The following is a 27,487-nucleotide window of genomic DNA, read 5'->3' as shown; positions in this document are numbered from 1 at the left end:
TGCCTGGAGTGTGCCCGTCCATCAGATACCCGCTCTTGGTTGATTAAACCCTTGCTCCACTGTGCTCCAAATCTCCACGTCCCTCCTTTGATTGGGTCAGTGGGCTTATCTCTCACACATACTCAGCAAAATTAACCTTCAAAAATGAATTTGAAACAAAGACATTCCTAGATAAAAGAAGAATGAATTTGTTGCTAGCATATCAACCTCATAAGAAATTAACTAAAGGAAGTTCTGCTGCTGAAAGTATCATCAGATGGTATTTCAAACCCACATAAACAAAAGACAGATACAAAGGTACATTTTTAAAACTGTATTTTCGGGGCACCTGGGTGGCTCAGTCAGTTAGGCATCAGACTCTTGATTTCAGCTCAGATCATGATCTCAGAATCACGGGATCAAGCCTCATGTCAGACTCCACGCGCTTGGGATTCTTCTTTCCTTCTCTCAAAATAAACAAACGCTTTTTAAAAAAGGATATTTTCTTTTTCCTTTTAAAACCTTATTTAAAAGCAAAGTCTTGCATAAAACTAAGTATAAAACATTGTTGTTGGGGTCATAACATAAATTTGTAATATTTCTGACAATGCAGAAAAGAAAGGGGAGTAAATAAAGCTATACTGAAGCAAAGCTTCTATATTTTGCTGGAATTAAATAAGTATTAATTTGAAGAATGTGATAAAGATATATATTGTAATTTCTAAAGTAACTATTAAGAAAAAGACTCTAATATAGAAAAGAAAGAAGAAAAAAGGGAGGAAATTTAAATGGTTTAATTATAATTTTCTATTGAACACAAAAGAAGGCAGTACAGGAGGAACAGAGGAACAAAAGGGACATCTGACAGGAAACAAAGAGCATAGTGGCTGGTGTAAATCAAACTCTATCAATAATTATGTAATTGTGAATAGATTAAATACTCCAAAGATAAAAGCTGCCAAGACTGGATAAAAGACCTAACCATATGCTGCCTACAAAAGACAGTTTAGATTCAAAGACACAAATAGGTTTACAAGAGTGAAAAGAACATGCAAACACTAATCTAAAGAAAACTGGACCAGATATATTAACAAGACAAAGCAGACTTCAGATTAAATAAAGTTAATAGGAACATATAGGGGGCATTTTCATAGGATAAAGAAGTATCAGGAAGATAGAACAATTATAAAGTAATACATACATACCTAACAGATGCAAAATACATGATGCAAAAACTGACCAGAAAGGAGAAACAATACAGTAACAGTAGCTGAAGATTACACTGACAATGATGGATAGAACTAGACAAAAAAAAAACAACGAAGATACAAAACTGAACAGTACTATCAACCAAGCTGATTTAAACGGCATTGAGAAAACTCTCAAACAATAGTTTGAAACAACAGAACTGAAATCATATAAAGTATGTTTTACTCTAAGGGAATTAAATTAGAAATCAACAGAATGAAATCTGGAAAATCTCTATTTGGAAATTAATCTACGACTTCTAAATAATCCACTGTTCAAAGAAATCACCAAAGAAGTTAGGAAACATTTTGAACTGAACGAAAACAAAAACAAAATATCAAAATCTATGAGATGCAGTGTTTAGAAAGAAATTTATCTCTGTTAAACATCTATATTGCAGGGGCACCTGGGTGGCGCAGTCGGTTAAGCATCCGACTTCAGCCAGGTCACGATCTCGTGGTCTGTGAGTTCGAGCCCCGCGTCAGGCTCTGGGCTGATGGCTCAGAGCCTAGAGCCTGCTTCCGATTCTGTGTCTCCCTCTCTCTCTGCGCCTCCCCCGTTCATGCTCTGTCTCTCTCTGTCCCAAAAATAAATAAACGTTGAAAAAAAAAAATTAAAAAAAAAAAAAACAAAAAAACATCTATATTGCAAAAGAAGAAAGGTCTCCTACCTTAAGAAACTAGAAAAACCAACTAAATCCAAATCAATCAAAGAAAAGGAAGTAATAAAAATTAGTGCAGAAACCAATGAAATGCAAAGGGGCGGGGGGGGGGGGGGAGGAAGAATCCATGAAGCCAAAAGTTATTTCTTTAAAAAAAAAAAAAATTTCAAGGTTAAAACAGGGGCATGGAATAGAGGAATAAAGAGTAAAGAGATATACAAATTACCAAAGTCAAAAAAGTAACGCAGGGACATCACTTCCAATCCTACAGAAATTTAAAGGATTATAAACAACTTTATGTCAATAAATCAGACAACTCAGACAAAATGTTCAAATTCCTGGAAAAACACAAATTACCAAAACCAACTGAAAAAGAAATAAAACTCAGAATAAACCCCTAACAAGAAACAGAATTAGGTAACAAAAATCTTTACACAAAGAGTGTCATTACGATGTATGAATAATCAGGCTGGACCAGATGCTGAGAAACCTCAATCCAGTCCCAGCCACAGGGAAAACTTTTTACAGGATTTGAAGCAGATCGTTTAATATTCTCTCTGTGCCAACATTTTCTCACCTAACATGAAAAAGACGTCAAGCATCCTACAAGGATGATTCTAACCAATTAAGAATTCCCTAAGGGGGTATGTGACTTAGGGCAAAACCAGATAAACAATCCTGTTAATTTCCAAAAAAGCATTTCCAAGTCAATCATCAAGGGCATTTTACAAACTCCTTAACAGCATATAAAGAACTGTGTGAAGAATAAAGTTAAACGCATCTCAGGATAGATAAGCATTTATGATGGGGTACATGAAAACTGGTATTTGGCACTGTTATATGGAGTCTAGATGAGGACAAAACAAATTTCAAGTTTTCATTTGACAAGGTGATCTTCTTAAAAGTCAAACTGGTAAGAAATGTTGGGACTATCTTGGCACACTATTAACAGCTACAGAGGCACAGCAAGTGTGTACTACATTTAGATTTTAAGACTCCAAATTAGACTCTCAGGATGATAGGTTCTGGAGTACACAGAATCTAAAGATCACCACTGTTTCCTAAAAACCACACATCCCAGTACGTTAAGGTAATTAATGAGGCCTACAGAAAGCAGCTTATCATCAAAAAGAATATGGGCTAAAAAGCCAAAAAATAAAATAGGTTTCAAAAAAATAAGTCATCCTATCCTTGTACAGAAGCAGAAGCAGCCTCTAGGGCAGTCCCCAATAATCCCTGCCTCCTGGTATTCATGCCCTCATGTAATCCCTCCTTGTGACTGTAGGCTAGACTTGGGGTTTTGCTCCTATCAAGTGTATGGCAAAGATGATGGTGTGTCACTTCAAAGGTTAGTTACAAATACAGTGTGTGCTTCCATCTTGGGCCTCCTCCCTTCCTCTGCCAAATGCCATGTTTCCAGCTGTACTATATAGACACGTCAGGCAAAGAACTGAGGCTCTCAGACTAACAACCTGCAAGAAATAGAATTCTCCTCCAGTTGAACCTTCAGATGAAACTGAAGCTCTCTCCAGCCAACAATTTAACTGCAATCTCATGAAAGACCTTGAGCCAGAGGCACTCAGTTAAGCAATGCCCAGATTCCTGGTCCACAGAAAACTAGGAGATAAAATACATTTGCTACTTTAGGCTGCTAAATTTTTACACAGTACAACTTACGTAGGGGCTGCCTAGCATTGAAGAGACAGGAAAAAAGGAGGTGATGGCCAAAGAGTCTGAGTTTCTCTTGGGGATAACCGAACTGTTCTAAAATTGCTTGTAATGACTGTTGCACAACTCTGAACATACTAAAAACCTTGAATTGTATACTTTAAGTGGGTGAATTGTATGATGTATGAATTCTACCTCTGTAAAGCTGTTACCAAAAAAAACAAACAACAACAACAAAAAAACAACTACCACACCTTGTATATGAAATTACTCTTGAAATCTTAAAAGAACTTTTCATTACTTTGGAAGAACTAAGAGTGAAAAAGTTCTTAGCAAAAATAAACTGGTCAAGACAATGAAGGTGACTTCAGGTAAAGACAGACTTCAAAGATTAGACAAAAATAAGCGAATGAAAACAGAAAAACTGGAAAACTATCTACATTTGCAGGTGATATAACTAGGGACTGAAAAAAAAAAAGGACACCCAGAAAAAACTGAAGAGTATAAATGGAAAAATTACTATACAATAAGAAAACTTTGAAAAAGTACCAGGACTACAAAATTGCCAACCATCAATAACTGCCATATACCAAAAAATAAAAATAAAAAAATAAAATATAAAAAGTTAAGATATAATTGCAAAGACCTCATTTACAATCTTAACCAAAGAAAGAATCTAGGCAAACCTATAAAAGAAAAGTTAAAACTTTCCTGCAAGACTTAAAAACAGACCTGGAAGATGTCTTACATACAAAAACATTATCATGTTATGAGTTCTTCCTAACTTACAAAGGTCCCGATAAAAATAGCAAGTTGTTTTTTCCTGGAGCTACAGAAGTTAAAAACGGAGTTCATAAATACAAAAGAATAACGAAGAAAACTTGGGAGAGGGCAATATGTGAGGAACAGAAATGGAAACTGTCCTACTAGATTTAAAAACTAGAAGGAAACTGTCCTTCTAGATTTAAAAGCCTCTAGAAATTAAATGATGTAATACCAATGCATGAACAGGCCAAAAGAATAAAACCCAGAAAAAGACCCAAGAATATACTGAAATCTAATAAATGATAAAACTGTAATCTCAAATTAGTATAAGATGGAAAGATGGGTATTTTAATAATTGGGACAAGTGGATAGCCATTTAGAAAAAGAAATTAGATCCATACTTCATATTATACTTCTAAATAAAGCTCCAAATAGATGGATCAGAGACTGAAATGTAAAATGAAACAATAAAGTACTAGAAAAAAACAGAGGTGAATACCTTCATAACCTGGGAGTGAGGGAAAAAACTTTCCAGCTATTACTCCAATTTAAAAGAAATAAAAGAGACTGATTTTACACCACCCAAGTTTTTTCAAGTCTGCATATGGCAAAAACCATAGACAAAATCAAAAATTTTTTTATTTTCAAAGAAATTCTGTTTTCCCACTCAAGTGTTTTATCCTGAATTCTACCACTGACTCCAGGCTAAGAACCTCCACTCCCTGGGAACTTGGATACCAGCATCAAACCTCAAGAACCTCTGTTAGAACCCAATCTAAGTAGTAAGTTCACATCCAATCCACATCCAATTCTTCCTCAATTTTGTGGGGAATCCAATCCCAAGCCTCCCCTCCTTCATATCAGTCCCCTCCATCTTTATCCTCACCTCTAGCCAGAACAATCATTCACTAAGCACCCACAATATGTCAAGTATTATTCTAAACACTAAACACATAGTAACTCATTTACACCTTACAGTAACCTTCTGAGGTTAAGTATTATTATTATTTCCAATTCAAAAATAGGGAAAACAAGCCCAGAATACACCACTTAGACTACACTCTTGCTAATTTCCTAAATGTGTTCTCTATTTTTCTTCTACTACATTCACCTAGCAAAACTCCAACTCCAGATCAATCCAACTGTCTACTTTCTCCTTTTCTGTGCTTCTGAACTGCTAGTGGGGAAAAAAAAATCTTGCAATCTCAGAACAACTTAAACTGTCAATGATACCTGGCAAATCCTGTGTTTCCCTCAAAACTCTTCCCACTCCCTGTAGCAGCTATTTCAAAACTCCATTCTCCTCAAATCTCTGAACTTGGCTCATTTTCAGCAGATGTCTCCATAGAAGTAAACGCCATCTGACAGGAATGGCCTCAACTTCTAACAATGAACCAAACCTATAAACTCAAATTCCTCCCTACTCATTCTTTTGTCTGGTAACAGAAAAACTGCCTAAGGCTCACCCTTCTACCAATGCTCTCGCATCTTAAGAAGTACCTTTCCTCACAATTCCCATCCTTCTAAAGCATCTTAAACCTCTTACATATATACTAGTACTTCCTATTGACATTCAAACATCCTCAAGTTTCTCATCCTCTGAGAAACAGAGAGAGAGGAACCAGCACTGCCCTATATCCTGCCCACTCACCACGAACTCCTTGAAAGTACAACAGACTCTTCAACACTGGTTTGAACTGCACACGTCCATTGATCCACAGATTTTTTTCAATATGCATAGTACTACAAAGGTATTTCCTCTTCCTCAGGATTTTAATAACATTTTCTTTTCTGTAACTTATTTTAAAAATACAGCACAAAATATATATACAAATATGTGCTAACTGACTTCATGTTATCGGGAAGGCTTCCAATAAACAGTAGTAGGCTACTGGTAGTTAAGTTCTGGGGAAGTCCAAAGCTTCCTTAGCTTTTGTGGTACCCCTAACCCCCACACTGTTCAAGAGTCAACTGTTTGGTCAAAAAATAACTCGCCACCACTTCCTTTTCACTTTCGAACCCATGCAATCTGATACAGTTCTCAACAAGCCTTGCCTTAACTAACTGCCCCACAACCTCTGCCACTGCTGACCTTTGCTCCTCCTCCCCTGGCTTCCATAACACCACTCTGTTACTGAGCAGCTCCTGTTCAGGCTTTTACAGATTACTCTTGTTTCACCTACTCCTGAAGCGTAATACTCCGTGGTCTTGTCTTACTTATACGCTTTTTTTTTTTTTTTTTTTTTAAAGATTTTTTTTAGGGGCACTGGGTGGCTCAGTCAGTTAAGCGTCCAACTTTGGCTCAGGTCACGATCTCGCAGTTTGTGAGTTCGAGCCCCACATCAGGTTCTGTGCTGACGGCTCAGAGCCTGGAGCCTGCTTTGGATTCTGTGTCTCCCTCTCTCTCTGCCATCCAAGACAGATTTGTTTAATGGGTAATCTAGGTATGCTTCACTTCAGCTCCATGAAAATGAAAGATACAGTAGTCCCCTCACCCCTTACCCACAGTCTGTTACCCATGCTCAATCAGCATCCAGAAGTAGATAACCCTTCTGACTTTATTGTCAGAAGGTTAATAGTAGCCTAATGCTACGTACAATGCCCCGAATTCATTTACCTCACTTCATCTCATCATGTAGGCATATTATCATCTCAAATCATCACAAGAAGAAAGGTGGGTACAGTACAGTAAGATATTTTGAGAAAGAGAAAGACCACATTCACATTACTTTTATTACAGGATATTGTTATAACTGTCCTATCTTGCTATTAGTTGTTAATCTCTTACGGTGCCTAATTTATAAATAAAACTTTATCATAAATATGATGACCAGGAAAAAACATGATATATACAGGGTTCGGTTCTATCTTGGGTTTCAGGCATCCCCTGTGGGTCTTGGAACATTACCCCTGTGGATAAGGGAGCACTACTGTACTCATTTTTCTTTCCACACCTGCCACTGATCACTTCAATACAGAAAGCACAAAACTAAGTGTGAGGAGAAACTGACTTCCTCACAAACAAATAAATCTTTTCAAGGATCCATGGCAAAATGTATGTTTATTTGATCAGTGAAGTTTTAAAGTGTATTTAACAGCATCTTATTAACAAAACCTAACTCTAATCCCAGTCTTAATTCTTCTCTAGAAAGCATGAGGGGTTTACTTAATAAACACAACACAAAAATATTTCAATTTGCAAAGCTCTCTTCACATAATCATCTCATCTCATAATAACCCAGTAAAATACTATCATTCTGCATTTGAAAAATCTGAAGTTTAGAGAAGAAATAAGACTACATTCACACTCCAGAAGCAGCAGTCGTATCTAATGCCACAGTGCTGTGACTGTAAATATAGTGTTTCACCACTACATCACACTATCAGTATTCTGAGGACATTCTGAAAACTACAGATAATAATGAAAGCATGTAAGTTTTCTACCACATCACCATAACATTTATCTATTCGATGCAGGTGTGTGCATGATTTTCTAGCAGAAAATCCCATTTGGGAGGCAGAGACACAAAGCTGCATAAAGTAAAACATAATTTTGTAATTCCTAAAATAAGAAAATATCATTTTAATTCAATAAATAGCTATTGAGTGCCAAGACATTGCTAAGCAGAGATTAAAGATAACCAAGATAGAAGGCACACAATGAAAATAAAATTATAATTCAAATCATAATGCTAATATGAATAAAATGGCAACCATTCATTCCTTCATTCCAAAAACATGCTGCTATGAACTGAATTGTGTACCCCCAAAATTCATATTTTGAAGCCCTAACCCCCATGTGAATCTATTGGGAGACGGGGTCTCTGAGAGATAATTAGGTTTAGATAAAGTTACAAGTGTAGGGCCCTCATCAGAAGGGACACCACACATTTTGCTGTGTTTCTCGGCCATGTGAGGACACAGAGGAATCTCTCCAGAACCCAACCATGTAGGTACCCTAACTTCAAAATTCCTGCCTCCAGAACTGTGAGAAAACTTCTGTTTAAACCAATTCTTTTGATTATTTTTATTACAACAGCCCCAGCAGGCTAACACATATGCATAAACCCCTAGAACACACTAGACACTGTGGTAGGTGCTAGATACCCAATAAGCAAAAGGGATGTGAGAGCAACTAACACTGCCTAGGGGGCTAGAATAAGATGAAAGAGCCTCAGCTAGGCATCAAAACATGAGTAAGAATTGGCTGCTAGGTGAAGAAAAGGAAGAGCCTGTATGGGAGAACCTGCTAATACAAACATGAAAGCCTAACAAAATAATAATGTGATTTCCAGGCCATTAGAAAAATAAAGGAAGGTCCCTAACATACACACCTATTAATTATGGTACATCAAATAATATGTTCTATCATGCAGTCGCTGAAAATAATGGGACACTGTATTTCTCGCTGTGCCACTTGAATTTTTTTTACATGAGTAAATGCATATTTACTAACATGGGAAAGTGGTCACTACATATCATTAAGAGAAAAACGGTTACAAAGCAGTACTGGAAGGAGATCTCATTTTTCTAACTGAAAACTAAACATGTGCAAATTCATTTAAAATAAGACTAGAACAATAATACACGGTGTTACCACCCAATTTTCATCACTTGCCTTTTTGTTCAAGCCATTTTCCACCCAGAACTTTTTTGTTGTTGTTAGTGAAGTATATCACTCCCCAAAACCCTTCAATGGTTTCCCAAATGCACTCAGGAGAATATACAAAATCCTTAAACTGCCTTGTAAAGCCCTGTATTGTGTGTTCATCATCTCAGGCCTTTCTCCCCATCACCCCACTCCTGCCTGAACCATTTTTCAGTTCTTTAAGCCAAGCCAAGCTGTCTCACCTCAGGGCCTTGGAGTACACTCAACTAATCTATCTTCACTGTCTGCGGCTCCTACTCATTCCTTGAGTGTCAGCCTAAATATCATTTCCTTGGAAAGTTCTTCCCTTTACCCTCCCCCTGTACCCACTCTCTCACAGCATACTCTAATTTTTCTTCATAATATGATCACAATGTGTAATTATACACATATATGCAAATTTATGTTGTTCTGTCTTCCCTAGTATAGTGCCTAGGATACAGTAGGCACTCCATAAATGTTTTTCAAAGGAATAAAAGCTGAATTGTGGATTTCATTTTCTACATCTTTCTCCACAAGGAGCATAGACTTGTAAAGGAAAATAACTAAGACACTGTTACCACTCTAATAGTTCTTTAAACTCAAACCAACCATGTTCTCTCCTCTAAGCTTTAATGGTAATTAAATCCTATTAATTCTTGTATAAGAATTATCTTTCTGATCAAGACTGTTCCCTCTGCATCCAAGATGCAGGCACAAAATTTCACAAATTCTAGTAACTTCAATCCTACTACCAACTTTCCTGCCTCCATCCTCTCCATCTACAAATTATTTATTCACTTAAAGGAACCACCTTTCTAAAAATCCAGTTTACAGTATTATTGCTATCTTTAAAACCTCCAACTGCCTCCAATATCATTTCCAACTTATATTTAAAGATCCTAAGGTAGTAATGACTTTTCATTTCCCTGTTCCACACAAACTCCCCCCAACCCCGTAACTTAGTTCTCATTATATACAACAGATTTTCTTCTTTAGCTATGGTAAAATAATGTCAATCTTAGAAAAAGGACTTCCTCATATAGTTATTTTCACATATACCCTGTCACAATATATCCTGTCTAGAATGTCAATTTCCTGTCAAGTGACATGCCACATCTCATTCAATATTCTGCTCAAAACTTACCTCCCTAAAGTGTTTCCTGCCCTTTCCAACCTCCTTCTTTGGGCACACTCCTCAACCACACATCTTCTCTGCCTTCCTCACAGCACTCAGCACTCCTACCTGCTCTACCAGTGACGACAGAATCACTTTTCCCTTCCTCACTGAAATCTGGACAACACCCCACAGGAGGAACTCCTCCCTTCAAAGGAATTCTCTAACCAGCTACTAAGATGATAACACATTTTCCCCTATAGGAATAGGAAAAGACTGCCATTGTTCCACAGACCGGGCAAGACCATCAGCCAAAATGTGATCTAAGAAATCTGAAGGTGAGAGAAGAATCACTTCACACACCAAGCAATGAAAGAAATCACAAAGAAACACAAACCCTAGACCTTCAATTCAATACCAATTCTACTGAAGATAAATAGTTTCTAATAACCAAGTTTACAATCAGCACACATCTACAAAGGTATGGGGAAAATAAAGCCATGATGACAAAGCTTAAATGGTCATGTGCAGTTACAGAAGAGATGGACAGATGGAGGAGAAGAAGATCTAAGAGCTGAGGGAGCACAAGCATCAAAGAGGCAAAGAGACTATACTGGAGTGGGAGAAGGGGTTAACCTTAAGCAGAAACCCCTTCCCCTGTAACAGAAAGGAAGGAGTTTAGATAAAGGCAGATAGAGGAAGACAGGTAAAGGAAGCCTCTATAGACCCAGAGCAAGGAAGAAGTAAAACAAGAAACTTGAAGGGAGTGATGAAGATTTTAAACAGTCACTGAGGAAAACCAATCCAAGAGAGAACAGGTGAGGAGGTGAACTAAGGCAGTGGCCTTAAAAATGGTCAGAAGACAAATTCAAAGAATTCTGAGAATGCAGACTGAGTTCCCTACTGGGCATGGATTGTGAAAGAGAAGACTGGGAAGTCTAACCTAAGCAACTGTGTGGCTGCAAGGGAATGGACTCTGACATGGAGTGCAGGAACAATCTTAGGGGAGAGATACAACTCCAAATCACCCTTTCCAATCCAGACACCTCTCCTGAACATCAAACCCAAATTTGCAACCTCCTACTGAAGCATTAAGGGATAAATATATAAGGTTAGGTATAAATAACTGGTTACTGGCTCTCCTTCTGAATCTCCTAAACACACTCACAACCCGGAACAAATCAGCAGACAGCTTCAACAAAGACAACGAAGTCAACAGACTTTAGTGTGAGACTTCTGAGCTCTTTTCAAGGGCTCTAACCTTTTAGGCAGATAGGATAGTTTTTACTATCTAATTTCATTTTCAAAAACTTACAGCTTGAACAAAGTTGGGGGATTCACACTTCCCTGATTTCAAAACGTATTACAAAGCTACAGTAATCAAAACAATGTGGTACTGGCATAAAAAAATACAGACCAATGAAACAAAAGCCCAGAAATACTTGCATGTATATGATCACACGATTTTCGACAAGTGTGCCAAGATCATTCAATGAAGAACAATCTTGACAGCAAAGGGTGCTGACAAAACTGAATATCCATATGCAAAAAGAATGAAGTTGGACCCCTACATTATACCATACATTAAAAACTAACTCAAAACGATCAAAGACCAAAACATAAAAAAACTATAAAACTCACAGGGAAAAAACATAGCAGAAAATCCTAAAAACATTAAATTTTGAAATAACTTCTTGAATATGACACCAAAAGCATAGGCAACAGCAACAAAAAGATAAAGCAGACAATCAAAAGTAAAAACTTTTGTGGATCAAAGGACACTGTCAACATAGTAAAAAGGCAACCCACAAGATAGTAGAAAATATGTGCAAATCATAGATTTAATAAGGGATTAATATCCTGAAAATATAGACAACTTCTAACACTCAACAACAAAACCTTATTGGAAAAAAAAAAAAAAACAGGGCAAGTATTTAAATAGGTATTTCTCCAAAGAAAATACACAAATGTCTAATCAGCACAAAAAAAGATGTTCAACATCACTAATCATTAGAGAAGTGCAAATCAAAACCACAATGAGATACCACTAAACACCTGTTACAGTGGCTATCATCCAAACAAACAAACAAACAAACAAGTGTTGGCCAGGACACAGAAACTGCAATCCTTGTGCACTGCTGGGAATGTAAAATGGTCCGGCCACTGTGGAAGACAATATGGTAGCTCCTCCAAACATTTAACATAGAATTACCATGTTTTCTAGCAATTTCATTCCAAGTATGTATCCAAAATAATAAAAGCAGGGACTCAAACAGATATTTGCATAACAATGTTCAAAGCAGACGTATTCACAATGGCTAAAAAGTAGAAACCAAAATGTTCAACAGATGAGTGGATAACAAAACGCAGTATACACACATAATGTAATATTATTCAGCCTTGAAAAGGAATGAAATTTAGGATACATGCTATGACATGAATGAACCCTGAAAATATGCTAAGAAAAACAGACATAACAGGGCAAATGCATGATTCCACTTGTATAAGGTACCGAGGATAGTCAAATTCATGGATATAGAAAGCAGAATATAGACCTTCCTCAACCTACAATGGAGGTACATCCCAATACACCCCACTGTTAATCTGAGAATATAATTTAAGGTGAAAATGCAGTTAATACACCTAATTCACTGAACATCACAGCTTAGCCCAGCCTACCTTAAACATGCTCAGAACACTTACATTAGCCTATAATTAAGCAAAATCATCTTAACACAAATCCCACTTTATAATAAAGTACTCAGTATCTCATGTAATTTACTGAAAACTGTACTGAAAAACAGAACGGTTGTGGGTTCAGAACAGTTCCAACTGTTATCAGTTGTTCATCCCTGTGATCACATGACAGCTGGCGGCTGCTGCCCCCTTAAGCCCTGCCCGGAGTAAGGGGAGAGTATCACAGGGCACATTGTTAGCCTAGGAAACAATCCAAAGTCAATTCAAAGTACAGTTTCTACTATCTATATATCCCTTTCACACCACCATAAAATCAAAAAATTGCACGTTAGACCACTGAAGTTGGAGATCATCTGTAGTGGTTACCAGAGGCTAAGGGAAGGGAGAAAGGAAGAGTTAGTGTTTAATCGGTATACTTTGTTTGGAATGATGAAAAAGTTCTACAGATGGTTAGTGATGATGGCTACAACATTCACAACAATCTGAATGTCCTTAATGCCACTGATTTGTACACTTTAAAATGGCTGAAATCGTAAATTTTATGTTACGAATATTTTACCACAAGAAAAAAAAATTAAGAATAAAGAACCTACAGCTTTCCTTTTACTCTTTGAGGCCTACCAGTCACAATTAAGACTATGGAGACTATCTTAATGTTTCTAGTCCAGCAGTAGGTGGACTAGAGCCATCTTAATGTTTCTAGTCCAGCAGTCAGGACCCTGCCCAGATCATAAAAGATCCTCAATTATTTGAGAACGGGAGATGATGGATGGGCAGATTACTTTAAGTTCACATTTATAGGCAATAATTTCTAAACACTGCAAATATTTTAAGAAAATTACAATGTATATTAAAACAATTTTCTAACTTAAAATTTTATAGATGCATGGGGCGGGACTGGCTGAGATGCCATCTTAAAAGATTATTTGTGACAATCAAATGAAAGTTAACCCCAAAACCAATTTCCAGTCAGCTTCAACCGACTCTGTGGACAGAATCCCCTGGGAGATTCTGTTATAAGCCCCAGCTCCCCCTCCTCTCCTAGAATGGAATGCCGACTCCTCTGTAAGGGGAATAATGCCCAGCTCAACTCCCCTCTGCTCCTGACCCTCCCGGCCAGCCTCAACCTATCTGCTACTTCCTCTGAATGAAAAATGTATGGTATCCACTATCCAAGTGGCACTTAGGATAGTGCTAATTTACACCGTTATTTGAATTCTCCCATGTCCTGCCTCTCCACCACTAGACTATATAAACTTGTGAAGACTAGGACTTTCCTTGCTACTTTTATTCCTAGGCTCATTTATTTATTTATTTTTAAACGTTTATTTATTTTTGAGACAGAGAGAGACAGAGCATGAACGGGGGAGGGTCAGAGAGAGAGGGAGACACAGAATCTGCAACAGGCTCCGGGCTCCGAGCCGTCAGCACAGAGCCCGATGCAGGGCTTGAACTCACGGACCGCGAGATCGTAACCCGAGCCGAAGTCGGCTGCTTAACCAACTGAGCCACCCAGGCGCCGCCCCCTAGGCTCATTTAACAAAAAGACTTGCACAAAGTACAATTTCGTAATTTAGTGCAACTTTGGAAATTGGCGTTCCCACCTTTCCCCACTCTCAAACCCCACAGGGCTCTGGCTTGGCAGCCAAAGAACCTATAGTGAGGAAAAAGCAAACAGTACATTAAGACAGGAAGAAAATAGGAAAAAATTTTTCAATGAAATAAGATAAAAAAAAGAAAGGATTGTGTGCCAATGCCTTCTCCAGAGGACCTAGCCCTAACACCCTAAGAGAAGATCCTGGCCTTGAACTCAGGTAGAAAGGACCCCCTGCCTCCTAAAGGGGGGAGGGTATCAAAAACAGGGGGTAGGACTATGGAAAGTGGGAAGAAATGGTGACCACCGGGGTTAGAAGAGGAATGTTCTACTAAACCCAGTAGATAAAGTATAAGAGGGCCAAGAAACAAAAATTGTGAAAATATTAAATACTTATCAGTACCACTATAAACTGTAACTCACTTCTCGAGGCTAGGCCATTACTCATTTGTTCAGCACTTTGCAGTTTTCAAAGACCCTGCATATATGCCAGTTCACTGGAGCCCTACAATCTAGAGATTATGGGACAGCCCACAAATGTAGGCCCATTTTGCCCAGGGAAAAACTGAGGTTCTAAGAATTCAAATCATTTATCCTAGTTTTTCAGTTTAACTACTCAAAGGCAAGGCTGGGAGTCTAGAGCATGGCACAGTCTTTCAGCTGCTGATCCAAGGCATCCCCAGTATGTCCATACTACACTTAACATGTACTACCATTGAAGTCTGCAATCTCTTTTATTGAAATCATTTGCACATGTCTTCTACACAGACTGGATGCTTCTTGAGGGTAAGAAATTTTTCTTTGAAACCCAACCACGAAGGAAAGAGATGGACATACAGAACGTGTTCAATAATTGGATTGAACTAAACATATGGACACTAAACCAGATTCCATTTTAGATAATATAGATCCAAAAATTAAATGTGACAAGCTCAATTCAGTGCATGAATTGAAAGTTCAGTTTTTTTTAAAGTTCAATTCTATATGTTATTTTGAGCTTATTTTGTTAACATAGCATAAAACTTTAACAGTAGTGTTTAAAAAAACAAAATTGAGGGGCGCCTGGGTGGCTCAGTCAGTTAAGCGGCCGACTTCGGCTCAGGTCATGATCTCGCAGTCCGTGAGTTCGAGCCCCGCGTCAGGCTCTGTGCTGACAGCTCAGAGCCTGGAGCCTGTTTCATATTCTGTGTCTCCCTCTCTCTGACCCTCCCCCGTTCATGCTCTGTCTCTCTGTCTCAAAAATAAATAAACGTTAAAAAAAAAACAAAAATTTTTTTAAAAAATTGAAAATAAAACCAGAGTAAAAATAACCATCAGCAATTTATATGCAGTCCTTTAATTTCCAGCCCTTCCCAGACAATACTGGGAGAACACAAAACTTTACCTACACATCATCAACCAACAAGAATAACTTTGATCTTAAAATTTTACTCACAACCTCTTACAGTTTGGTATGAACTAGAAGCCAAAATCTATTACAATAAAAATTCCAGGGGCGCCTGGGTGGCTCAGTCGGTTGGATGCCTGACTTCGGCTCAGGTCATGATCTTGGCAGTTTGCAAGTTCGAGCCCTGCATTGGGCTCTGTGCTGACAGTTTCGAAGCCTGGAGCCTGCTTCGGATTCTGTGTCTCCCTCTCTCTCTCTCTGCCCTCCCCTGCTCACGCTCTGTCTCTCTCTCAAAAATATATAAATGTTAAAAAAAAATTTTTTTTAATTCCAATCAGAGAAAAAGGTTTCTAAACCTCAGTAAAGGGCACAAATTTAGTATTTTCAATATTGACTCATTTCAGTGTTTCTCAACTTTTTTTCATTATTGCTCCCTAAAGAAGCTTTTTCAGACTTATTTTTCCCTAACTACCCTCGCCCCATTAAATTTAATAAAATGGGGGCGCCTGGGTGGCTCTGTCAGTTAAGCATCTGACTCTTGATTTCAGCTCAGGTCATGATCTCACAGCTCGTGAGATCGAGCCCCAAGTCAGGCTCTGCACTGACAGCAAGGAGCCTGCTTGGGATTTTCACTCTCTCTCTCTCTCCCCTCCCCCCCCCCCCACCCGCCCCCTCCTGCTTTTGAGCCTCTCTCTCAAATACTAAAAAAAAAAAAAAAATCTAAGATGGATACACCACCTGTTTACAGGACAGATGTACATTTATGCTTATACATAAAAAGAGTAAGGACTTTTCACCACCAAGCCCAGAAACAATTTTCACTCCCTTAGAGAGGACATTACCCTCATCAAAAAAACATGATTTATTTAATAAATACTTAAGTGGTAGTATATGCCAGGCAAGATATTCACTATCAAAAAATTCTAGAGGGGAGCCTGGGTGGCTCAGTCCATGAAGCATCTGACTCATTATGTCGGCTCAGGTCATGATCTCACGGTAGCTTCACCCAGGTGCCTGAAAGCAGACTATTTTCTATATGTTCCCATAATACCTAAAACCTCAATATTTGCTAGACTGCATTATAATACTGTACATGCTACTGAAACAGGTAGCAATCTTTCAAGCTTTGATTAGAGAAACCTAAAGCCACAGATATCAATTTCAAAATGAAACCAGATGGCCCACTTTGGCACTTGTCACTATACTTATTAAATGGAAGAAACACAGGACAAGCACAATCTTTGTGTTGCTTTAAAAGGAGACTCACATGAAAACAGAATGACCTAAAGAAAGACTACAGCAACTTGGAATGATACCATTTACTCTGATTAACAGCAGAAAAATTATGCTGATAGAAAGTAGGGAAAGTTTGCTTGGACACAGAGGAGTGTTGGGCCAAAAATGTAACATGACGTAACAGGAAAAGCATGATTTAGGTTTTTGAGACTTACACATAAGCTGACACTATAACAGTTTACTTCTTTAAATATCAAATATGTCAAACTTTGATCAAAATGATTTCAAAGTATAATTCTAAATTTTTTTTCAATGTTTATTTATTTTTGGGACAGAGAGAGACAGAGCATGAACGGGGGAGGGGCAGAGAGAGAGGGAGACACAGAATCGGAAACAGGCTCCAGGCTCTGAGCCATCAGCCCAGAGCCTGATGCGGGGCTCGAACTCCCGGACCGCGAGATCATGACCTGGCTGAAGTTGGACGCTTAACCGACTGCGCCACCCAGGCGCCCCTCAAAGTATAATTCTAAAACATAATCTCAAATGATCCACACAGGGACAGTCAGATGGTTAAAATTAAGATATATCAAATTATTAGTATGGCTTGTAATATCAGTGAATATATTGGCCACACTGTGAAAGAAGCCCAAAGCACTGAAAATGATTTCAGTATAAACTCTTGTTTAAAAGGTAAAAATGGTTCGATGAACTCCAAAAACTAATTTTTGAGATCCTATGTGTCTTTCACTGTGTACCTACTCTTAAATACACCTGAAAAAAAAGGAAGATTCAATCTTTTGAAAATATGAAAAGAATATTATTAGTAAAGGAATCACAAAATTCCAAAGCTCAGAAGCCTTTAGTATACACTAAGTTACTAAAATCTTAGCACATGGCAGCCAAGCCCCCCTTAACAAGGACTTTCATGAAAAGATCTTTAAAATTACAAAATTGAAAGCACCTGGCTGGCTCAATGGGTAGAGCAGGTAACTCTTGATCTTGGGGATGTGAGTTCAAGCCCCACGCTGAGGGTAGAGTTTACTTTTAAAAACAAACAAACAAACAAAAACAAACAGGGGTGTCTGAGTGGCCCAGTTGGTTAACTGTCAGACTCCTGATTTCAGCTCAGGTCATGATCTCACAGTTCATGGGATTGAGCCCCATGTTGGGCCCTGTGCTGAGCATGAAGCCTGCTTGCAATTCTCTCTCTCCCTCTCAAAATAAATAAATAAACTTAAAAAAAAAAAAAATACCACTAGGGGAAAAGTGTCTTAAAAACCAGGAGAGAAAAGACAGTACCAATGGGTTAGGGAGAAAGAAGCTCAAAGAACCATGTCAGAAAACATTCTGATCCAAGCGCTGGCACTAACCTTGACAGGTCTCCAAAATACCACAGCCTGTTTCACTCTCAAGATCCAAAGCCCTGGAAGAAAATACCTGACTGGATAAGGCAGTGTGACTGCATCACAAAAGGGGAGGGTAAATGCTTCAACAGGGCCTCCAGGGGCTACACACATTGGGGGAACCCCAATAAAAGGATGGGGGGGACAGACAGACAGGATTCAGCATGGTGGAGAGTAAAACAATAAACGTCCAAAACAGCCCAATCAGAACCATGGAAGAGAATTATTTCTCTCTCCATTTTAAAGGAGAATTTTGAGGCCCAAGGGCTTAAATAATATATGTAAAACAAAAGATATGTCTCAGAGAAGAACTACAATACCTCTTTCCACTTCTATTCCACAGACACACTCTAAATTACACCTGGCCATTTAAAATAGTTACATCCAACCTCAAAGCACTAAGATCTGCCACAAACAAAAATATTTAAAAGTATCTGACAAGGGGCACCTGGGTGACTCAGTCAGTTAAGTGTCCGACTTCAGCTCAGGTCATGATCTCATGGTTTGTGAGTTCAAGCCCCACATCAGGCTCTGTGTGGACAGACAACTCAGAGCCTGGAGCAGCTTCAGATTATGTCTCCCTCTGTCTCTACCCCTCCCCAGTTCACACTCTCTCTCTCAAAAATAAATAAACATTAAAAAAAAATTTTTTTTTTAAAAAGGTATCTGACAATAGGGGTTCCTGGGTGGCTCAGTCGGTTAAGCATCCAACTCTTGATTTTGGCTCAGGTCATGATTTCGTGGTTCCTGGGATCAAGTCCTAAGGGCTCTGTGCCGACAGCATGGAGCCTGCTTGGGATTCTCTCTCCCTCCCTCTGTCGTGCTCTCTCTTCCTCTCTCTCAAAATAAAGAAACTTAAAAAAGTATCTGACAACAAAACAAACAACAAAAACACTCATAAACACAGAGAACAAAATGGTGGTTGCCAGGGGGCAGACGATAGAGGGATGGGTGAAATAGGGGGAAGAGACTTAGAATTACAAGCTTCCAGTTATAAAATAAGTCAAGGGAATAGAAAATACAGGATAAGAATTAGTCAAAAATATGGTAATAACTTTGTATGTTGACAGACGGTGACCATACTTACCAAAGTGAGTATTTTGAAATGTTCAGAATTGTCAAATCACTGTTACACCTGAAACTAATACAACTATACTTGAATTAAAATTTTTTAATAAATATAAGTAAATAAATACAATGATGTCCTGAGAGAAGAAATAAAATGCAAAAAAATAAACGATACCAAGTATTTGAGGTAATTGAGACGTTCTGAAAACTGACTCTTGGAAACATCAGTGGAAAAAACAAATAGTCGGGGAAAGGAAAGTATCTGGCTCATTTACTGCCCTTCCCCCTCAAAGGAGAAGATTATAGAAAATCTTGCGAATTTGGAAGCTGAGTTCAAGTTTAAACCTATCTGCCATTCTTACTGCGATCTCTGAAGATTTATTTCAATAAATAAATCACTGATGCTCCATCCAGACTGAGCACCGCAATCCCCAGAGGGCCCAAGCAGCTTCATGGAAGAGCCACAAAGGAAAATCATTGGTAAAAAGTGTAAAACGCATACCTAAATTTAAAAAAAGGAAAAAAAATCCCTCACAATGACTTTAGAGTCACTCCTGATAGGTAAACCAAGGCCAGACCATCTGCTTATTGGCAAGCTGAGCCTTCTGTTCAATAAAGGGAGGACTCCTAGGAGGAACACTAGATACAGGATGTAAGTCAATGTAACTGTTTAAATACTGTAAATTACAAATGTGTTAGAAGTTGAAAATTCAAAGAAAATGAACAAATGACAACCTCACACAATACAGATAAATGTCACAATGCAAAACAAAAGCTGCAAACGGAAGTACAAAAATGGACAAAATTATTCTATGCTGAATTCCAAAGTCAAGCTAGTTGCTACCCTTAAGGACTAAGCAATTACTGGAAAGGCATCAAGTGGGGCTTCTGGAGAGTGGTCATGTTGTTTCTTGATCTGGGTGCTGGTTTAACAGCTATGTTCAGTTTGTGAAAATTTACCACACTTCAGCACACTTTCCTGTATACTTCTTATTGAACAAAAATATTTTTAAAAAGCCATAATGTCTGTTTTAAAAGCCTAAGTAAGGCTAATTTCACCATCTTACAATTTCTTTACATTTTTTCTCAATTATTTGGAATTCAAATACAATAGTTCACACACGTGCATATATAATGTTATCTATCGTTAAGGACCTTAAAATGTAGGTTTTCATATCTCACAAGTACCCAAACGTAACAAAGATGGATACTAAGCTAAAGCAGTAAATTTATTAAGCTATATATTATGCCTAAAGCTTGAAACTTGTTAATATCAAAATCTAGTATTAACAAGCATAAATGCCTAGGCTCTAGGTAAGAGTAATTCCTGCCCCCACTTTAAAGACTGATACAAGTTGAAGACATGAGGGGAAAATCTCCCAAACTTATGAATGGAGGAGGTGACAGGTCCATTATTAGTACTGTAAAGATGTAAAAGAGAAGTTATATAGATTAATCCCTAAAACCTATATCTAAAGCAATGCCAAATCCCAAACCCACTCACCTCTACTTCAACTCCCTGGGCTTGCCTGCAAAAGGGGAAAATAAAAAAATTTCTCTAGGTGATTGTTGAAATCAGCAAGAAATGCTCAAAATTAGCTGAGTCTGGACCTTAGCCATGACATGGCAAGGTACAGTGACTCCTGACATAAGCACAACATATGGCTTCAATTACCTGCCACCAAAGAAATTTAAATTGTCTACATTTTTTAAGTACCATTAAGCTTCAACAGATTCTTTAAATTATCTTCATGACAACCAAGCACCAAAAAAAAGCCAATCAATGTGCTTTAGCTTAAACTTTTTCAGTAACACATACTTTGGGGGAAAAAGGTACTTTTTCACCATAAGCTCTCTCTTGGGAGTGACTCAAATCCAAAAGCTAGTTTTGGTTTTAGTTGGGGTTTTGGTTTTTGGTTTTTTTTAAGTTTTAGTTTTATGCACAGGACATAGCCATACAGAAAACTATCACAAACGACATAAACCAGAATGTTCACTCAGGAATATGGAGGACTTGTTTCCTTCTTTTTTTTTTTTTTGTATTTTCTAAAACGTTACTTTAGTTCTAAAGGAAAAAGACAAAGAAAAATGTTTACTACCAAAATTCTAAATTGTGCAGCCTAAAAAGGCAAGTTGAATACTTTCTAAAATCACATTTCTAGAACACTGTGCATCTACAGACCATCCCCAACTTAACAATTTTTCAACTTTATGACTGCACAAAAATACTTCGAATTTTGATCTTTTCCTGGGCTAACAATATGCATACACATACGATTTGCTAGGCACAGCCACATGACAAGGTGTAAACACCTGATGCACTTAAAACCATTGTTTTTCACTCCCAGTACAGCATCCAACAAATTACACGAGATATTCAACACATTATAAAAACGCTTTGTGACAGGTGAGTCTGCTCAAGTATAGGCTAACGTAAGTGTCCTGAGCACAATGAAGGTAGGCTAGGCGACGATGTTTGGTAGGTCAGGTGTATTAAATGCATTTTCAATATTCAATTTACGATGAGGTTATCAGAACATAACCCCATCATAAATTGAGGAAGACCTGTAGCTTGTTCTCCCAAAGAACAAAAGAGAATTTCACATCAGTCTGTTTCCATTATAACTCAGTAATTAATAAACATACTGAGTCCCTTTCACACCCAGGGGAACCTTTTTTCAAGTGATCCTTATTAAAACCTAAAAATGGGAAACCAAGATATAGCAAATACTCTAGACATCTCTATAGAAATAAACTTTAATTCATTAAAAAACTAAATATTAGGAGGTCACAATCCATATAAAACTCTGGTATACAAAATATAAAATACCTGGTAAGTTTCAGTGAACTAAGACCAAACTGTTTTATAAGGATTTTTTGCCCACCTTTGTGACTAGGGAACACTTTATTAAAAATCAAAACAAAACTTGGATATTTCTGTATCTGACTCTCAAAATGTGCTGTTTGTAGTTTCCACGCTGAGATCAAACAAGCTTCTGAAACCACCTCACCATACGTGATTTATAGAATATCCATTCATCTGGCTGACCGGCTGGTCTCCAAAAATGTTTTTTTTGTAGATAAATGGATATGTGATGAAGCAAATCTAGGAAAATGTTAATGATAGAACCCAGGAGGGGAGTATACAGGAGGTGAAAATAATCTTTCAAAATCACAACACACAAATATATCCACAGCAACATTAACCCACCTAAGGCCTTGAATCACAAACCTAACCTTCCAGCACACCACGAAAAAGCCCTTCCTTAAGATAGCAAGACTTTCTTGCAGACTAGTCAACTGATAAAATATAAAAATGATACTAAAAGTAATCTCTTACCCAAAGCAAGGTTACCTAGGAAGTCATTTTCCAGGAGGTGTCATGAGAATTTTGTTGGACTTTTAACTTTATTGGATGTAAAACAACTTTTGCCTCCATTACCATTTCACCGAAATTTTTCAAAATTCCAAACAGTACACCTTAAGTTTTGTTTTGTTTTTTAATCTCCCAAAAAGCAGATCCGTGGAGCCCTCCCAGGTCCTAAAACCTGCAAAACCCATGAGAGTTCGGGGCGCTGGTGGTTCCAGGTGTTTCACTCTAACGTGCAGTCTCCAGGTGGGGCTGTACCCTGGGGTCTACACGGGTTAAAAAGGCGGAAAAAGGGAGGAAGACATACAGACCGCCAAGGAGTCAAAACCAAAGGAGTGACTGTGTAAGGAGGAAGGGAAAATCCAAGCAATCTGTGCGGGGAAGATCTGGAAGCACCGGGCCAGCTGGGCGCTCAGCTCAGGAACTCGGAGGGCAGACGCGCGGAGCCGGAGGCCGGGCTCCCCCTGTGCCCGGGCCCCGCGCCGGCCGCCAGCCTCCGGCCGCCCCCGCCCTGCCCGCCGCGCCCGCACCTCTCGGTCCTTGAGGCCCAGCAGGAGCACCTCCTCCATCAGGGTCAGCCGCGTTTCCTTGGAGTCGCCCTTGTCGTCGTCGTCCTGCTCGTCGCGGCGGCTCTGCGCGTCGTCCTCGCCGCTGCCGCCGCCGCCGCCCGCCACCCGCTCCTTGTCGGCGGCGTTGCGGGAGGCCTCCGTGCGCCGCTGCACCAGGCCGGAGCTGCGCTGGGTCAGCGAGGTCATGGCTCCCGCCGAGACGCCGTGCTGGGCCGAGAGGGACGCGGGACCTACCAGGTCTCCCTCCTCCTTCCCCCGCGGCCCCCAACCCGGGCTTCCGTGTTAAATCCCGGCGCTGGGGCGACGTCCGTCGACAGCTGTGCCGGGGGCAGTCATGGGGAGACGGGCCGGGGAGAAACGGGCGGGCCGGGAGTCGGCGGACCTAGAGAGGGGCTCTTCCTTCCGGCGTCCGCAGGCCACAAGGCAGCCCGAGATCCTAGGTGGAGGCGGAGGTGGTGGCGGCGGCGGCTGCGCCTTCCCAATATGGCGGCGCCGACTGACGTCACCGGAGGATGTGGCACAGCCGGCGCAGGGCGGGCCCGGAGGGCGCCGGAAGCGTCGGGCAGGGACCGGGCGGCGGGGGACGAGGGCGGGGATCCGCCCACGATGACCCCCTGCTGGGCCCTCGGGTCTCCGCTGGCTCTCGCCCTCTGCTAGGCGTCCCTTGGCCGCCGGGCCCGCCATCCCCCTCCTCCGGAGACCCGTGACGTGTCCTCCCTCCGTCCGCCTCCCCCTTCGCCCCTGGGGAAACCGGGCCTGGCGCCAGAGACTGGCGAGGCCCCCGCCACGAATCGGGAGAGTCGTGGCCTAGCGAGGCTGGACCCCGCTCAGCCTCAAGCTGTGCACTTACCACGGCAGACACCACCATCCTCGGAGTTGGCCTCGGCCGGGGAAAGGGCGGAGGGGAGTCGGGGAAGGGACCCCGCTTGGAATCCGGGGTCCCCAAGAGACACAGAAGGACTTTGCCCGCTGCTGATAGAGCGAAGAGAGAGCGCGCTCTCTCTGCCCACACTCCCTAACCCTTCCGAAGGAGTAACTGCATTTAAATAGCTTGAAAATGGACTTTTAGTATTTACCGCATGTATTAAAGAGAAGTTAGACCAAATTGAATACTTTTGTTTGTAGAACTTTTTCCTCGCCTCCTGACTTGTAAAGTGACCAGGGCGCAGTGAGTACTGTTAGTGCTGTACGCGTCAGTGCACTTGACCTTAACGATCTTTTTATAGAGACAATAAACCTGTTGGGTTTCATGCCACGTCCTTGTACAAATTAAATCTCCCCGAATTTAATTACTAGGTGAAATCCTCTTGGCGTTCTTGACAGTTTGTGCAAGTTATGTTATAGCGTAGATGTCAAACCTGAGGGGGAGTTTGGAGGGCCAGAAGGATGGAGCTTACAAATAAAACATCCAGAAATGGCATTGTATGCCATCCAATATTATTTAAAATCAACAGTGGCCACAGGTTATGGCTACAGAATATTCAGATAGGAGAAATATATTGTTGTAACAGGACTTGAGCTGTGATAAATGATAAACGCTCACAGTAAAACTGTCCCGTCGAACGTTTCTGGCTACAGAGTTCTCCCGCCTCTACAAACCCATCATCCAAAACTCCTACTGGCTGCACACCATCATCACCCCAAACCCTAGAAAGTGAGAATGCTAAATGTGGGGTGAGGAGAGAGAAAGGTGAACGCAAAGTAGACCCTCCCTTTTTCCTATCTTTCTGGGCAAAGGTCAATTTCACCTCAACCAATTTCTCCACATCCTGTTCAACTATTTTTTTTCCTTTTATTTCCGTAGCACTTCTTTCCCAAATAGCTTAAAATGTTTTTTAAAAGAAACGTAATTATTTGTTTAATCAAATACATAGTTGAAGGAGTATAAAAATGAATATAGTGAAAATCTACCTTCAAGCCCTGCCCCTATTCACCTAGTTGTTCTCCCCTTCTCCTCCCCTAGTGATTTCAAAATACCTCAACAAAATTCTCTGGTACTCCTTTCAAAAGATGAAGTCTGAGGTGCCTAGGTGGCTCAGTCAGTTAAGCGCCTGACTTAGCTCAGGTCATGATCTCGCGGTCCATGGGTTTGAGCCCCACGCAGGGCTCTGTGCTGACAGCTCAGAGCCTGGAGCCTGCTTCCAGATTCTGTGTCTTCCTCTCTCTCTGCAACCTCCCCCACTCAGGCTCTGTTTCTATCTCTCAAAAATGAATAAATGTTAAAAAAAAAAAAAAAAGATAAGCCTAATTCCCCTCCCTTGAGTGTGGACTAGATTCAGTGACTCTATTCAAATGAGTAGAATGTATGCAGGTGTCCACAGCTTCTTCTCTTATGTTCCCTCTCTCCCTGCCTCTATCTCTCAGATCTTTCACCCTGAGGGAGGCCAGCTGCCATATCATGAAGACATTCAAGCAGTTTTGTCTTAAATAGAGACTTTTCATTTCTTTTTCTTATAATGTATGGTGGTTCCAAACTGATTTTTTTTTAAGTTTATTTTGAGAGAAAGAGGGGAGAGAGAAAGAGAGAGAGAATCCCAAGCAGGCTTCGCACTGTCAGTGCAGAGCCCGATATGGGGCTCAAACTCACAAACTGTAAGATCATGACCTGAGCCGAAACCAAGAGTCAGGCGCTTAATGGACTGAGCCATCCAAGCATGCCAACCTTCAAGCAGTTTTATGGAGAGGTCCAATTGGGAAGGAACTTAGACCTCCTGCACAGAGCCACAGGAGAGAGCCATCTGGGAAGCAGATTCCCCAGCTTAGTTCATATCTTGATTGCAATCTCATGAAAGATTTTGAGCCAGTCATTACCACCCAGCTAAGCCATTCCTGAACTTCTAAACTACATCAACTGCAAGATAATAAATATCAGTTGTCTTAAGCTGCTAAATTTGAGTCATCTGTTATGTGGTAATAGGTATTTAAATACTTGGGAGCTTATACAAACAAATAGGTAACAATATTATTTTTATGAAAATCGGGGGCACCTGGTTGGCTCAGTTGGTAGAGCATGAGACATTTTTTTTTGGAGGTGGGGAGGGGCAGAGGGGAAGAGAGAGAGAGAGAGAGAGAGAGAGAGAGAGAGAATCTTAAGGAGGCTCCACGCCCAGCACAAAGCCATGAGGTTCCATCTCATGACCACGAGTGAGATCATGACCTGAGCCGAAATCAAGACTCAGATGCTTAACCAACTGAGCCACTCAGGTGCCCTAAAGTAGAACACGCAACTCTTAAACTTCGGGTTGGGAGTTCAAGCCCCACCCCGGGTATAGAGATTACTAAAAAATAAATAAATAAACTTTAAAAATAGTATTGTTATGAAAATCAATTCCAGGAAACCTCACTAAAGTAGAGGTCAGGAGGCTAGAAAGGGGAGGCTACAAGGGGAAGCCAGCCCACTCAACCTCTATTACAGGAAGAATTGTCAATTTCAGACCCCTAACAGAAGAATCCTCAACAGGAAAGAATTATCAATTACAGGCCCCAACAGGGAAAGGATGTATATTGCATCTCCTACTAGAAATCAGCTACCCCTGCAATTCAGCCAATAAGAAATCATCACCACCCTGATAATGCTTGCTTTTCTCCAATGGACTTTCACTTAAAACAACCCCTCCCAACTTCCTCCTTCTCGGTCAAATAACGTTTTTCTCTTTTTTTATTGGACTTGCCTGAGGTTTTGCCATAGCTTAACATGTTCTGAATTGCAGTTCTCTTGTGTTCCCAAATAAACCCATTTGCTGGTAAAATAACTAACCCTTTCTTTGATATCCCTCCAGAGAATTTTTTATGCATTTTCAAACAAGTATGAAAATATATTTTCCTTCCTTTCTTATCCAAATAATAGCACATAATATACATTGTTTTGTATCTTGATTTTTTTCCACTTGATGTTGGAAAACATTCTATATCAATACTGAAGAGTTTCTTCATACTTTGTTTCAGCTGCGTCATATTCTATTGTAATACACTTTTTTAAAGTCAATCCCTTATAGATGGACATTTAGATTGTTTCCCAGTCTTTGCTATTACAAACAATGCTATAATAAATATAATGAATAGCCACATATATTTTGTCCACAAAAATGCATGTTCACG

At 39.8% G+C, this 27,487-nt stretch overlaps 1 protein-coding gene across 1 annotated transcript in view; it reads right to left on the bottom strand.

The window, feature by feature from the left end:
• The window catches only part of GOLPH3 (golgi phosphoprotein 3), a 49,494-nt gene extending 25,830 nt beyond the window's left edge, over positions 1-23,664 (bottom strand). Inside the window, exon 1 of the mRNA XM_047093769.1 lies at positions 23,351-23,664. Coding sequence (XP_046949725.1) covers positions 23,351-23,575 — 225 coding nt within the window. The 5' untranslated portion in view covers positions 23,576-23,664. The remainder of the gene's footprint in view (positions 1-23,350) is intronic.
• Between the last annotated feature and the right edge of the window lie 3,823 nt (positions 23,665-27,487).

This window comes from Lynx rufus, unplaced genomic scaffold, assembly GCF_022079265.1.
Source record: "Lynx rufus isolate CCGP_SWC_20201006 ecotype Redwood Valley unplaced genomic scaffold, mLynRuf1.p SCAF_1, whole genome shotgun sequence".
Lineage (NCBI taxonomy): Eukaryota > Metazoa > Chordata > Mammalia > Carnivora > Felidae > Lynx > Lynx rufus.
The sequence above is the reverse complement of the archived record's forward strand: the minus strand, read 5'-3'. Positions and strand labels throughout refer to the sequence as shown.